The following is a 15,867-nucleotide window of genomic DNA, read 5'->3' as shown; positions in this document are numbered from 1 at the left end:
TTTCCCTTCACTGGAACTAAGGGGCCTAGTCCTAACCATGAAAAACATCCCCATACCATTATTCCATCTCCACCAAATTTTATATTTGTTACTACACATTGCGGCAGGTAGCGTTCTCCTGGCATTCGCCAAACCCAGATTCGTCCGTCGGACTGCCAAATACTGACGCGTGATTCATCCCTCCAGAGAACGAGTTTCCACTGCTCCAGAGTCCAATGACGGTGAGCTTTACACCACTCCAGTCGACGCTTGGCATTGCGCATTGTGATCTTAGGCTTGTGTGTGGCTGCTCGGCCATGGAAACCCATTTCATGACACTCCCGAAAAACAGTTATTGTGCTGACGTTGCTTCCAGAGCCAGTTTGGAATGCGGTAGTGAGTGTTGCAACCAATGACAGATAACACACTACACCCTTCAGCCCTCGTGGTCCCATTCTGTGAGCTTGTGTGGCCTACCACTTCGCAGCTGAGCCTCATACTTCGTTATTGCTCAACGCTCCTAGACATTTCCACTTCCCAATAACAGCCCTTACAGTTGACCGGGGCAGCTCTAGCAGGGCAGAAATTTGACAAACTGACTTGTTGGAGGTGGCATCCTATGACGGTGCCACATTGAAAGTCACTGAGTTCTTCAGTAAGGTCATTCTACTGCCATTTTTTGTCTATGGAGATTGCATGGCTGTGCGCTCGATTTTATACACCTGTCAGCAACAGGTGTGGCTGAAACACAGGTGTGGCTGAATCCACTAGTTTGAAGGGGTGTCCACATACTTTTGTCTATATATAGTATTTTACGACAAATAACAGAACACAGGCAACTGAATCTGTTCATTTGAAAATAGAACCTCTGTCAATAAGACTACCTGGGGTGCTGACAAACGTTAGATATATTAAATTGAAACTTAGTTGGGTCAAAACAATGTACAGATTTGTTTCTTCCTTTTGAGGGACATTTCACAATTTTAACTTTTTCACAATTGAAACTGGCGTGTTATGTTTTGTAGTAAAAGAGGAAGATAAGTGTTTCCAATTAGTAGGCAATGCCTACTCGTAATTGGTTAAAAATCACATGATGCACACCGATGATGTCATTAGAAACACTTAAGGTTCTCTATCTTTTTTACTACAAAACAGAAACACGCCATTTTCACATATGTTGACGTTGGGGTGATGCTGGAGATGAATATGAAGTAGAATAATTTTTTTACACTTCCCTTTAACTGTTTATGCATACCAGTACATGAATTTACAATGCTGAAACACCTGGACGTGCTTCATAAACTAAGAGTGTTTTGTTCAGACACACGTAAAAATCAGTCAACTGATATCAAAGTCTCCCTATTTTAGATCACACACACATCTTATCCATTATGATTTTTTCAAAGTTACTAATGAAGGTAATGTTTAAAGAGTACAGTGAGAGTACGGTGTGTCAGTGTTCAGGTCGACATCAGCCCACCTATATCTGCTGGAATGGACTCCTCCGTGCCTTTGTCCAAACACTCAACTGGCCGTCTGTGTGTTGAGCTCTGGTGTGCGCGTGCGTTTATCCTTCCCAGGGCGGGCTACGTCGTCCGTCCACGTCCGTCTCTACATGGTACAGCATGTCAGCCAACGTGTGTTCGATCACTGCTCCCCAGCCCATGTCACTCATCTGGGAGGGGACACACACAAACGTACACCAATTAATCCCATCTACAACCTCAAGTGACGTCAAAACTCCCAAGTACTGTACCTCTATTGCTCGTCTAATCAAATTTTTTAAAAGCATGCACGTCTGTGTACTCACTGGCTGGTACTTGATGTCCTTTGGAGGGTGTTTGAAATGTGGTCCAAAGTTAACGGACACCTGGGAGAAAGGAGGGACAATCAACATAATGTGATTCAAATGGGAATCCCTGAAGTAGATACTTGGCTATATCAGAGCACAAAACTTTGGGGCATTGAATTATTTAGTGCTGTAGGGCAGGGATTCTTAAACCTTTTCAGCCGTGAACACAAATGAGACATTCTGTGTTTTTCCTGGGACCCAAGCTTAGGACAATATGCAACTACACATAAATGTTGGTACATTTCATTTCCCTTATGCCTAAAACAAATGCAATAGAGACAAAAACAAATAACAATGAAATGTAATATCCATATAAATATATATTCATGTTTATTCTCCCCCATTAAAAAAAACACTCGTAAATATCTGTCTAGGTTGGAACTGTTGCCGTTAAAATACAACGCATATTTTTTATTCTGAACTGGAATAAACAGATTGATCACATTATACAGATGTAGACCAGAAAACACAGTCCTAATGACAGCATGTCTATTCTGGGCTCAGTTTTTGACAGTGTAACACTGAGGTCATGCTCAGCCTTGAAACTGTTTCTGTACTTGTTTTTTAAGTATGTCAGAGTTGAGAACCCTGACTCACATAGGTATGTGGTGCCAAACTGGACCAGAACATCTACTGCTTTCTCAGTCAGGCAGGAGACCGCTTCCTGCTGTAAATGAGCAACCCAGAACTGTGCGAGTGTGTTTACCTCAAAAAGCATCTCGCTTCAATCAGTTTATTCCAGTTAAGAATAAAAAATATGATTGTATTTTAGCAGCAACAGCTCCAACCTAGACTAGTTTTCAACAATCATTTCTACAGTAAGATGTACATAGGGCCTGATCATTTTTCATCTGTACTGTTACTAGGGTTGCACTATCAGTAGCTAGCTTGCTTTGGTGAATGTTAGCTATTAGCTGTGTACAAGGACAGGGGATAGTTTGAAAGAGAAACTCACATCTACTACTATGACAGTTAGTACGCCCTTATTTCTGCTTATTATCATCTGTTATAAAATGACAACAATGCCTTGCCAGCTGACTAACTTTTCCAGGTTTGAAGCATTGTTTCCTGAAGCATTCTGCCCTGTTCTGAAAGAACTCCCTGGGTTTACCATCATGCTGTGGATGTTTGGTCAGGACGTGTCGTTTTATTCACTTGTTTGTTATGAGAGACTCATTACTACGCACTTCCCTGCACAAAACACATTGTGGGCGCTCCGCGCTATAAGTTTGTATGAATTGAGCTCAGTCAGAACTTGTGGCTAGCATGAGTCCATTTGATGATAGCGGTGAGTGATGGCGAGTGGGAATAACAAGACAGCGCTGCATCGTGTGGGGTCGCCGAGTGATCTTAAAGAAAACTGCAGAAAAAAGATCCGGTAAACCGCGAAGCACACGGGCATCTCCCTCTCACACTTCCGCAGCTGCCAAACTGAGCAGAGGCTGCTGCTAAGCAGAGAGCGCACTGAACGGAGAGAGCAAATGCACGTTGCCAAATCAATTTCAGTAATTAATGAAATAATTAAACATTTACTCTGACACGTCGCGACCCACCATTAACAGGTCCGTGGGTCACGACCCATACTTTAAGAAAGGCTGCTGCAGATGGAGAGAGAAAATAGAACCCTTCAAACAGACACACACACAGCACTAACCGTGCAGCCCCTGTAGAGAGAGATGGCAGGGAAGTAAAGCCCCTCAAACAGGTTCTCATAGGCCTGACCCTGGTTCACCCCATTCTTATAGAACAGCATCTAGAAAGAGGGAAGAACAGATTTCAACAAATGGAAAAGCCAATTGCTATATCTACTGTCAACAAACGTATGATATTGACAATAAAAATAGATTGAGATTATCCAAATTCATCAACATTCCAAATGGTACATCCAATATGGCCTCTGGTTGCCACTGCTCTGAATGATCTACTGGTTCTAGTTATGCGTTCCACTGCTCGGAATGATCTACTGGTTCTAGTTATGCGTTCCACTGCTCTGAATGATCGACGAGTTCTAGTTATGCGTTCCACTGCTCTGAATGATCAGCGGGTTCTAGTTATGCGTTCCACTGCTCTGAATGATCCTCTGGTTCTAGTTATGTGTTCCACTGCTCTGAATGATCAGCGGGTTCTAGTTATGCGTTCCACTGCTCTGAATGATCCTCTGGTTCTAGTTATGTGTTCCACTGCTCTGAATGATCCTCTGGTTCTAGTTATGCGTTCCACTGCTCTGAATGATCGACTGGTTCTAGCTATTGCGTTCCACTGCTCTGAATGATCGACTGGTTCTAGCTATGCGTTCCATTGCTTTGAATGATCGACTGGTTCTAACTATGCGTTCCACTGCTCTGAATGATCCTCTGGTTCTCCAGTTGATCGACTGGTTCTAACTATGCATTCCACTGCCTGAATGATCCTCTGGTTCTAGTTATGCTCTGAATGATCCTCTGGTTCTAGTTATGCGTTCCACTGCTCTGAATGATCGACTGGTTCTAGCTATGCATTCCATTGATTTGAATGTCTGAGCTATTGGTTTGAGTCCTATGCTGGAGCCTCACCCTGCTGGGGGTAACAGTCTTCAGGCTCTTCTCTGCCTTGTCCACATAGTCCTTCTCCTCAAAGTACAGATAGCTCTTAAACTTAATCAGCGCCTGAGTGAACACAAACACAAAGGGATGAGCAGTCAAGTCTCATAAAAACAGAGAGTGGATGTCTGCTATTTGCTAATCATAATTCGGATATTTTATTGATTCTCAGTTACTCATTTATCAACTATAGTATTTGAAAAAAATATCATTTTTTTTAAGTACCTTGTCTTTGTACGTGTCAGGCAGTGCCTTGGCTGTCTCAGTGCCGTCCGGCAGTTCTACGAAGAAGCCCAGAGTGTCTCCTTGTCCGTAGCCTGAGGAGTAGTGTTTCCCCACAGACTGGTGGAAGCGTGTCCCTTTCTTACTGCGCCACGAGTAGCTGAACTTATCATATCCCAGAGGGGCCTGCAGGTTACCTACAACACACACAGGGAGACAGGACATGTTTTAACGTGTGGTATCAACTAGATGTAGCTGCGGAGTTTGTACCTGTCTCTCAGTATGTGTGAGTGTGTGTTTCTGCAGTATCTACCTAGGGGCTGAGACCAGCCCAGTCTGGCTGCGGTGTCCGGGGGCATCTCATCGATGGAGACCTCAAAGTACCAGGATCCTTTCCTGACACCGTGGGAGGCTCTGACCATGCTGTAACCCTTCTCCCCTGTCACTGTCAGACGGTCATCTGAGATTTTCAGCTGGGGGGCTGCATACAGACAACTCAAATCAACATTTGTCATGTGCACAGAATACAGCAGGTGTGATAAGAACAGTGAAATGCTTACTTGCAAGCTCTTCCTCGACGGAGTATTCAATGTAAAGAAATGGAAAACTGTCAAATCCAGAATAGATTCTTAATAAAAACATTGAATCAATATGAAGTCAAAGAAAAAAAACAAAGCTATCTCATATATATATATATATATATACACACACACACACACATATACAGTGGGGCAAAAAAGTATTTAGTCAGCCAACAATTGTGCAAGCTCTCCCACTTAAAAAGATGAGGCCTGTAATTTTCATCATAGGTACACTTCAACTATGAAGATCACATTGTAGGATTTTTTGTGAATTTATTTGCAAACTATGGTGGAAAATAAGTATTTGGTCAAAAACAAAAGTTTCTCAATACTTTGTTATATACCCTTTGTTGGCAATGACAGAGATCAAACGTTTTCTGTAAGTCTTCACAAGGTTTTCACACACTGTTGCTGGTATTTTGGTCCATTCCTCCATGCAGGTCTCCTCTAGAGCAGTAATGTTTTGGGGCTGTTGCTGGGCAACACAAACTTTCAACTCTCTCCAAAGATTTTCTATGGGGTTGAGATCTGGAGACTGGCTAGGCCACTCCAGGACCTTGAAATGCTTCTTACGAAGCCACTCCTTCGTTGCCCGGGCGGTGTGTTAGGGATCATTGTCATGCTGAAAGACCCAGCCACGTTTCATCTTCAATGCCCTTGCTGATGGAAGGAGGTTTTCACTCAAAATCTCACGATACATGGCCCCATTCATTCTTTCCTTTACACGGATCAGTCGTCCTGGTCCCTTTGCAGAAAAACAGTAGGTATGGTGTTCTTTGGATGCAACTCAGCATTCTTTGTCCTCCAAACACGACAGGTTGAGTTTTTACCAAAAAGTTATATTTTGGTTTCATCTGACCATATGACATTCTCCCAATCTCTTTCTGGATCATCCAAATGCTCTCTAGCAAACTTCAGACGGGCCTGGACATGTACTGGCTTAAGCAGGGGGACACGTCTGGCACTGCAGGATTTGAGTCCCTGATGGCGTAGTGTGTTACTGATGGTAGGCTTTGTTACTTTGGTCACAGCTCTCTGCAGGTCATTCACTAGGTCCCCCCGTGTGGTTCTGGGATTTTTGCTCACGGTTCTTGTGATCCTTTTGACCCCACGGGGTGAGATCTTGCGTGGAGCCCCAGATCGAGGGAGATTATCAGTGGTCTTGTATGTCTTTCATTTCCTATTAATTGCTCCCACAGTTGATTTCTTCAAACCAAGCTGATTATCTATTGCAGATTCAGTCTTCCCAGCCTGGTGCAGGTCTACAATTTTGTTTCTGGTGTCCTTTGACAGCTCGTTGGTCTTGGCCATAGTGGAGTTTGGAGTGTGACTGTTTGAGGTTGTGGACATGTGTCTTTTATACTGATAACAAGTTCAAACAGGTGCCATTAATACAGGTAACGAGTGGAGGACAGAGGAGCCTCTTAAAGAAGTTACAGGTCTGTGAGAGCCAGAAATCTTGCTTGTTTGTAGGTGACCAAATACTTATTTTCCACCATAATTTGCAATTCATTAAAAATCCTACAATGTGATTTTCTGGATATTTTTTTCTAATTTGGTCTGTCATAGTTGAAGTGTACCTATGATGAAAATTACAGGCCTCTCTCATATTTTAGGTGGGAGAACTTGCACAATTGGTGGCTGACTAAATACTTTTTTGCCCCACTGTATATATACAAACACACGGTTGAAGCCGGAAGTTTACATACACCTTAGCCAAATACAAATACATTTATTGAATCTGACAGGTCACACTTCCAGATAGCAAAGATTATATAACTTTTCTCTATAAAAAATGTTTATATGCTCTTTGAAACTTAGTCAATTATATTTCCACCACCAATTGTATTTGTTTGGAAAAGAAATGTAAGGCCTCAGGGTCAACTTGAGGGTTAAACGAATGCATTCTGGGAAATGTATTATTTTTCCCATATTGAACAAAATGTAAGTGATTACTGAAATATAATAACTTAGAATATTCACATACAGGTTTTGTTTTCCTTGATCATACATTTTAAGGTTTCGTCCTGAACATCTATTGTTTCAACAATATTTCATATGCATGTACAGTTGAAGTCGGATGTTTACATGCACCTTATCCAAATACATTTAAACTCAGTTTTTCACAATTACTGACATTTAATCAGTTAAAATTCCCTGTCTTAGGTCAGTTAGGGTCACCACTTTATTTTAAGAATGTGAAATATCCAAATAATAGTAGAGAGAATGATTTATTTCAGCTTATTTTTCTTTCATCACTTTCCCAGTGGGTCAGAAGTTTACATACACTCAGTGGGAATTTGGTAGCATTGCCTTTAAATTGTTAAACTTCGGTCAAACATTTTGGGTAGCCTTCCACAAGCTTCCCACAATAAGTTGGGTGGATTTTAGCCCATTCCTCCTAACAGAGCTGGTGTAACTAAGTCAGGTTTGTAGGCCTCCTTGCTCGCACATGCTTTTTCAGTTAACCCACACATTTTCTATAGGATTGAGGTAAGGGCTTTGTGATGGCCACTCCAATACCTTGACTTTGTTGTCCTTAAGCCATTTTGCCACAACTTTGGAAGTATGCTTGGGGTCATTGTCCATTTGGAAGACCCATTTGCGACCAATCTTTAACTTCCTGTTTGATGTCTTTAGAAGTTGCTTTAACATATCCACAATTTTCCCACCTCATGATGCCATCTATTTTGTGAAGTGCACCAGTCCCTCCTGCAGCAAAGCACCCCCACAACATGATACTGCCACCCCCGTGCTTCACGGTTGGGATGGTGTTCTTCGGCCTCCCCCTTTTTCCTCCAGACATAACGGTGGTCATTATGGCCATTTTTGATTCATCAGACAAGAGGACATTTCACCAAAAAGTACAATCTTTGTCCCCATGTGTAGTTGCAAACCGTAGTCTGGCTTTTTTATGTCGGTTTTGGAGCAGTGGCTTCTTCCTTGCTGAGCAGCCTTTCAGGTTATGTCGATATAGGACTCGTTTTACTGTGGATATAGGTACTTTTGTACCTGCTTCCTCCAGCATCTTCACAAGGTCCTTGCTGTTGTTCTGGGATTGATTTGCACTGTTCGCACCAAAGTATGTTCATCTCTAGGAGACAGAACGCGTCTCCTTCCTGAGCGGTATGATGGCTGCGTGGTCCCATGGTATTTATACTTGCATACTATTGTTTGTATAAATGAACGTGGTACCTTCAGGCGTTTGGAAATTGCTCCCAAGGATGAACCAGACTTGTGGAGGTCTACAATATTTTTCTGAGGTCTTGGCTGATTTCTTTAGATTTTTACATGATGGCAAGCAAAGAGGCACTGAGTTTGAAGGTAGGCCTTGAAATACATCCACAGGTACACCTACAATTAGCCTATCAGAAGCTTCTAAAGCCATGACATCATTTTCTGGAATTTTCCAAGCTGTTTAAAGGCACAGTCAACTTAGTGTATGTAAACTTCTGACCCACTGGAATTGTGATTCAGTGAATTATAAGTTAAATAATCTGTCTGTTAACAATTGTTGGAGAAATTATGTGTGTGATGCACAAAGTACAAAAACTAGTTTGTTAACAAGAAATTTGTGGAGTGGTTGAAAAACTAGTTTCAATAATTCCAAACTAAGTATGTAAACTTCCGACTTTAACTGTATATACACACACACACACACACACACACACACACACACACGGTATCAGTATCGTAAAATTGAAATAACAGACACACAAGCACAAAGACGCCCACACACACACAGTATTCTCAGAGAAGGTGAAAGACAGACTGGGTAAGGCTAATAAGAAGAAGCCCATCTCTACTACATTACAGTAGGGTTTCCTGGGTGTGTGTACCTCTGTCGTGCAGGGCTAGCAGTACTCTCTCGTAGAGACAGGCTCTGTAGAGGTCTCCGGGGATGGGTTTCCCAGCCCAGCAGTCCAGCTCTAGTTTCTCTGGGTCGGGGGCATGGGGGTCCGGCTCTGCTAGGATGTAGCGGTAGCCATCTTTGTTGAAGGGGTGCTCCAGGGGGTAACCATGGGGGGGTAGACGCTGGGCCGAAAACAGAGGGTCACTACAGAGGGGAAGGAGAGAGGAAAGAATGAGAGAAAGAACAGGATTGTGTGCATGTGGGATAGAAAGAGAAATGAGGTGGAGGGAAAGAGAAGGAGAATAACAGAAAGAGAGAGAGAGAGGAGAGTTGCATTGATTGCATATTATAATACATCCTACATATGTTTCAGTCTGTGTTGTACCTGCGTGTTCTCTTGGCTGCTCCGGCTGTGGCTCCCTCCTGTTGCTGCTGCTGCTGCTTACGCTTGGCTCCCCTACCCTTCCCTGGGCCGGGGGCCAGACCACCTTCACACAACAAATACACAAGTTACAATATAGAACGCATACACTTTCAGCAAAAAGTCACCGAAGAGGCACAAGCATGGATTGAGCAGGGAGGGACACCACATATTAGGGTGAAAGGAGAGTAGCAGCCACACAGAGGAAGCCAGGGGATTATTTCACACCACTTCGCGGCTGCATCCCAACAGTAACAGCCTCCTTTGGTCTGTCCTTTACCACTCACCACTGGGTACGGAAAGGAAGACGAGGCTTTTCCAGAGCATTGAGATGAAGCCCGGGAACTCAGGAGCAGAAAGCCAGAGGAAATTAAATAATTCAATCAGTCCACTAATCAAAAGCCAGATCAAAAGGGTAAAAGCTTCAGGGCACCAAGCATAAGCGCAGAGCAGGTGAGGAACAGGGTTTCCATTGGAGCAGGGTGAAGTTGCCCATTGACGCTGATCTAAGGTCAGATTGCATTTTGCCCCTTCGTTATTTCGCTAAGGAATGGGGGAGGGGGTACGCTGATCCTAGATCTGTGCCTATGGCAACCTCTAACCGGAAAGTTGTGATTGCACAAAACACAGAGCTCAGAGGTAGATACCAAACCACCACATCATATTCACCTGAGAAACAAGGTCCACCTGGAACGCAACACAGCATGTACAGAGCATTTATAACAGAGGAACCCCTTAGGGCTTTAGTGTGGAATTATAATCTGTGACACAGTTTTTCATGGAATTAGTTATCAAAGTGTGTGTGACATGTGTTGTGTGTTTGGTGCGAATTTGTGTTGATGTGTTTAGCAAGTGTGTTGGTATGTTTTGAGCTTACCGTTGAGCCCTCCAGGAGTGGGAGCAGCGGTGGTCTGTTTCTGGTTGTCGTAAGATGGTCCAATGTTTCCCAGATCCTGAGATGAAAAACCAACCAACAGTCAGCCTCACTGTGTGTGTGTGTGTGTGTGTGTGTGTGTGTGTTGTGTTTTCCTACCTGGTCCAGCAGGCCAAACTTGGGGTAGTCCTCCTCTGGGTCCTTACTGCCTGGGTCTGGATGCTCCTTCACCAGGAACACATCCCGCTCTTTACTCTGAAAGACAGTAAAATCAAGTAAAGACATGATTCTAAAGAGAAAGTCTGGCTACTTTTTCAACAGTGATCATTTGGTGTGACGTGTACAGTTTGGTGCACTTGTGTAGGTCGGTGGTTGCTCATAGAATCACCATGGCTTTGACTATGTTGTTGGGCCAGGTGAGCTTTCCAGGTCTCTGTCGGGTGGTCATACACTCCCAGTATTTATCAATGAACGGGATGATGTCCTGCAAGGAGAGAAGGGGAATACAGGAAAACACTAACAAAACACATCCAGAGTCTTTAAGGAGAAGTGGATCTAAAATTCCATGCATAACACTTGTATCTTTTATCAATGTTTATTATGAGTATTTCTGTAAATTGATGTGGCTCTGCAAAATCACTGGATGTTTTAGAACTACTGAACATAACGTGCCAATTTAAACTGAGATTTTTGGATATAAATATGAGCTTTATCGAACAAAACATACATGTATTGTGTAACATGAAGTCCTATGAGTGTCATCTGATGAAGATCATCAAAGGTTAGTGATTAATTTTATCTCTATTTCTGCTTTTTGTGACTCCTCTCTTTGGCTGGAAAAATGGCCGTGTTTTCTGTGACAAGGTACTGACATAACAATCGTTTGGTGTGCTTTCGTCGTAAAGCCTTTTTGAAATCGTACACTGTGGCTGGATTTACAACAAGTTTATCTTTAAAATGGTGTAAAATACTTCTATGTTTGAGGAATTTTAATAATGGGATTTCTGTTGTTTTGAATTTGGCGCCCTGCAATTTCACTGGCTGTTGGCGAGGTGGGACGCTACCGTCCCACATATCCCAGAGAGGTTTTAAGCAGGTGTAGAGAACGGAAAAACATCCGCAAAAGACTGTGTCGTATCTTGGCGTGACATGTAGTATCAAGCATTTTCAAAAGATCACATTGGCTTTCAAAGTGGATTATGTAGGGACTGTTGAGAGGACTAACCTTGTCTTTGGAGAACATCGTCTTGGGGTGCTCTTCCTGAGTCCTGGACCTCCATGTGAGGTTAGCCAGGGCAGTCAGACACATCTCCTTCAGGTCTGGAACACACAGCGACACTCAGTACAATCAATCGATAACAGACCATCAATAATCCCAAAGCTCACACATGCACACGGAAGTGTATCAGCTGACTGAGAACACCTACTGGCTTGTTTCCTGAGGAAGTAGGTGTTGCCGCTGTGATGACACACGTTACAATGGAACACATAGTTGGTCATGAAAGGCAAACAAGTCCTGGAGAGAGAGAGAGGGAGAAAGACTCATCCAAAAACCTTGATCCTTATATGTTCATCTCAGCCAGTACCTGGTTAGTCGAGCTACAGGGAGCAATTTTAAAAAGTCTAACAAGCTTAGTCTTATAATCAGTTGTTCCCACCTCATGATGCCATCTATTTTGTGAAGTGCACCAGTCCCTCCTGCAGCAAAGCACCCCCACAACATGATACTGCCACCCCCGTGCTTCACGGTTGGGATGGTGTTCTTCGGCCTCCCTCTTTTTCCTCCAGACATAACGGTGGTCATTATGGCCATTTTTGATTCATCAGACAAGAGGACATTTCACCAAAAAGTACAATCTTTGTCCCCATGTGTAGTTGCAAACCGTAGTCTGGCTTTTTATGTCGGTTTTGGAGCAGTGGCTTCTTCCTTGCTGAGCAACCTTTCAGGTTATGTCGATATAGGACTCGTTTTACTGTGGATATAGGTACTTTTGTACCTGCTTCCTCCAGCATCTTCACAAGGTCCTTGCTGTTGTTCTGGGATTGATTTGCACTGTTCGCACCAAAGTATGTTCATCTCTAGGAGACAGAACGCGTCTCCTTCCTGAGCGGTATGATGACTGCGTGGTCCCATGGTATTTATACTTGCATACTATTGTTTGTATAAATTAACGTGGTACCTTCAGGCGTTTGGAAATTGCTCCCAAGGATGAACCAGACTTGTGGAGGTCTACAATATTTTTCTGAGGTCTTGGCTGATTTCTTTAGATTTTTACATGATGGCAAGCAAAGAGGCACTGAGTTTGATGGTAGGCCTTGAAATACATCCACAGGTACACCTACAATTAGCCTATCAGAAGCTTCTAAAGCCATGACATCATTTTCTGGAATTTTCCAAGCTGTTTAAAGGCACAGTCAACATAGTGTATGAAAGACTCATCAAAAAACCTTGATCCTTATATGTTCATCTCAGCCAGTACCTGGTTAGTCGAGCTACAGGGAGCAATTTTAAAAAGTCTAACAAGCTTAGTCTTATAATCAGTTGGCCAGAGGCCTCCATGAAAAGAGAGAGAATGAGTTACTCAGTGAGTCACACGTACGCGGTGTCGATGCTGAAGGTGTCGGCTGTGAACCACTTCATACAGAGAGCACACTGCAGCTCCACCTCTCCCTGGTGCCTGCCGCTTTCCTCGTCCCCAGAACCTGTCTGGGTGTCCGCCGCCTCCAAACCCTCACCACCCGTGTCCTGAGGAGAACACAGGGAAAAGGGTTAGCTACTGTCTGTCTGTTTGAGAACAGGGATGCCCAGAGAACTGCTGTATAAGAGTTGTAATACCATGGCCTCTTTGCCATTTGATGACTCAGTGTCCATGTTGCCTGTCAGGTCCCCTAATCCAGCATCACTGAAAGTAAACAAATATATCAACATGAACATTAGCTTAGCTTCAGCTATGTATTTGATACAAATAATTCCCTAAGCTCTAGACCTTAGCTGAATCTGGTAATGAATGGTGTGGCTGTTGATCAAGTTGAGACTAAATGACTTGGCGTTACCTTAGATTGTAAACTGTCAAAGTCAAAACATAGATTCAATGGTTGTAAAGATGGGGAGAGGTCTGTCCGTAATAAAGAGATGTTCTGCTTTTTTGACACCACACTCCACAAAGAAAGTCCTGCAGGCTTTAGTTTTGTCTTCTCTTGATTATTGTCCAGCCATGTGGTCAAGTGGTGCTAAGAAAGACCTAGTTAAGTTGCAGCTGGCCCAGAACAGAGCGGCGCATCATTGTAATCAGAGGGCTAATATATATACTATACATGACAGTCTCTTGGCTAAGAGTTGAGAAACTGACTGCGTCACTTTTTATAAGAAACCATGTGAAAATTCAAAATGATTTGCGTCGTCAACTTATGCACAGCTGACACACACATACCACACCAGACATGCCACCAGGGGTCTTTTCATAGTCCCCAAATCCAAAACAAATGCAAGAAAGCATACAGTATTATTGCATGGCACTCTGATCTCATATTGCTCAAATAAACAGCAAACCTGGTTTTTAAAAAACAGATAAAACAACACCTTACAGCACAAGACCTGTCCCATATTTGCCCTAGATATTTTGTGTATGTATGTAGTTATGTCCTTGAACTGTTGTTGTCTATTAATGTTCTGTATTGTGTCATGTTCTGTGTGGACCACAGTACGACTAGCTGCGGCTTTCGCAACAACTAGTATTAGGGCTCCTAATAAAATACCAATGCTGCCAGCTGGGATAAAGCGCTCAAAACTCGTTTATTTCGTATTTTGGATAAATGACAGCTTGTGCACACAGACAATGGTTATTCAGCACTATAGTAACATCTTTACTTTTATGAGTAACGAAAGTATAATAGAGAAAGATGCAGAGCCCCTCTGCTGAACCTTCAGCCTTGGCTCAGCATCCGCAAGCCGCACGTAACTCCCCGGACCTGAGCTAGCTATTTTCACTTTGGTTTGCTAGTTAGCTAGGTTCTGCAGGATTCATGCTAGATATTTATTTAGAAGTAAATATTCGACAAGGAAATGAACCTGTTCTTTCATGCTTTAGTTAGTTTGTTGCAAGTTAGCTTACAAGTTGGGCATTTGAATGAGGCGTCTAAGGGTTGTTAGCTTGCTAGCCAGCTAGCTTCAGTTTAGTTAGCTAACATCAGCGGTCTAGCTTGTTGAGCAATATTTATCTGGTTATCTAGCATCACACTTAAACAACAAACAAAACGACTACCCTTTCCCTGTTTTAACGGAGACTTACCAGTCTCCATTATCTGGTTCAACAACAGAAGCACTACCCGCTTCTCCTTCCGACGCCATGTTTCAAATCTATGAAATATGACATCTCGCGAGACGTTTTGGTGTAAACGGACGCTAGACGCCAAGCGCTGATCTGGAGTCAGTTTCAGCTTTTCGCATGTAAACCTACATGCATTGGGGTAGGGGAATTATGATCCTATATCAGTGACAATTAAGTAGAAACTTTTGTGAGTGTGCCATGAAATTGTGTCGCACTGCTCGGGATGGTATTTGCTAAATGGAATCCTTGGGAAGTCCCTACCTTAAACCCAAACCCTTGCCTAACCATAACCTTAACCTTTATATCAATCATACCATACCATAACCCGTTTTACATTTCAACTTAAATTGGGTCAGAGGTGAACGTCCCAAGGTTCCCACTTAGACTTTTCTCTGCTAGGATGGTCCGTATAGAAAAACATTCTCTGAGTGCAGCATTATTGTAGAACAGAAACACAGCTGATTAATCAAATTGCATTCTAAACTGAAGATCATGATTAGGTGATTATTGGAGTCGGGTGTTAGCTGTGGCTGGGGCAAAAATGTAACACCAATCAGGCCCTCGGGGACTGGAATTGCCCACGCCTGTTGTAGAACATGTTTTTTAGGCAAAACCCACATCCTCTAAATGAAATAGCAATTTCTTGTTTGAACACATAAGCTTACATTTATGACCACAGACAAACCCCTTCCTAATGTGTGGTTAAACATGTCTAAAACACATTTATTACCACCATCAATGCTATAATGCCATTCTGATATTTATTGGCAGTTTCCTCCGGCTTTACCATGACGACAGAAGGGCACCATTATACCCCATAGGCGTGTGTCCAAAAGTGTGGCAGATAGATAGACCATAAAGGAATCCTACTGCTGTGGAATGCTAAGAGCACCCCTGAGTGTGGTTAGAAGTGCTTTTAACTGTTGTTAAGGAGATTACCTATTTGTAGGTTCTCCTCCTTTTCGCTCTCTTATTGTAGCCCATCTGTGAAGTAGAGTGGAGAGAGGAAGGTCGAAGGGGGGTAAGGAGGAGAGGGGTGAGGGGTAGTTATGAATGGGGTACCCCCTGTAAGCCCATTCAATTCTCAATTACACCATGACTGTCAGGATACATACATTTCACCAAAGGAGAGTGATACAGATGGATACTAGTTCATTATTTCACCCACTGTAGGCTCT

General features: G+C 43.0%; 1 protein-coding gene across 2 annotated transcripts; it reads right to left on the bottom strand.

The window, feature by feature from the left end:
- Window positions 1-1,368: 1,368 nt before the first annotated feature.
- ash2l (ash2 like, histone lysine methyltransferase complex subunit) lies at window positions 1,369-14,744 on the bottom strand. 2 transcript variants are annotated; one of them, XM_024397211.2, is made up of 17 exons: window positions 14,651-14,744; window positions 13,198-13,264; window positions 12,962-13,107; window positions 11,789-11,877; window positions 11,587-11,681; window positions 10,750-10,845; window positions 10,521-10,616; window positions 10,365-10,440; window positions 10,157-10,174; window positions 9,452-9,554; window positions 9,053-9,270; window positions 4,946-5,113; window positions 4,636-4,829; window positions 4,384-4,476; window positions 3,486-3,584; window positions 1,790-1,849; window positions 1,369-1,654 (listed from the first exon to the last, which is right to left on the bottom strand). In XM_024397211.2, exons 1-17 carry the CDS (start codon window positions 14,707-14,709, stop codon window positions 1,547-1,549), a joined length of 1,785 nt encoding a protein of 594 aa, XP_024252979.1. In that variant the 5' UTR covers window positions 14,710-14,744; the 3' UTR covers window positions 1,369-1,546. The 2 variants fall into 2 exon arrangements, with proteins under 2 accessions (XP_024252979.1, XP_024252981.1); XM_024397213.2 differs by lacking the exon at window positions 10,157-10,174.
- Between the last annotated feature and the right edge of the window lie 1,123 nt (window positions 14,745-15,867).

Source organism: Oncorhynchus tshawytscha, linkage group LG33 (genome assembly GCF_018296145.1).
Source record: "Oncorhynchus tshawytscha isolate Ot180627B linkage group LG33, Otsh_v2.0, whole genome shotgun sequence".
Taxonomy (NCBI): Eukaryota; Metazoa; Chordata; class Actinopteri; order Salmoniformes; family Salmonidae; genus Oncorhynchus; species Oncorhynchus tshawytscha.
The sequence above is the reverse complement of the archived record's forward strand: the minus strand, read 5'-3'. Positions and strand labels throughout refer to the sequence as shown.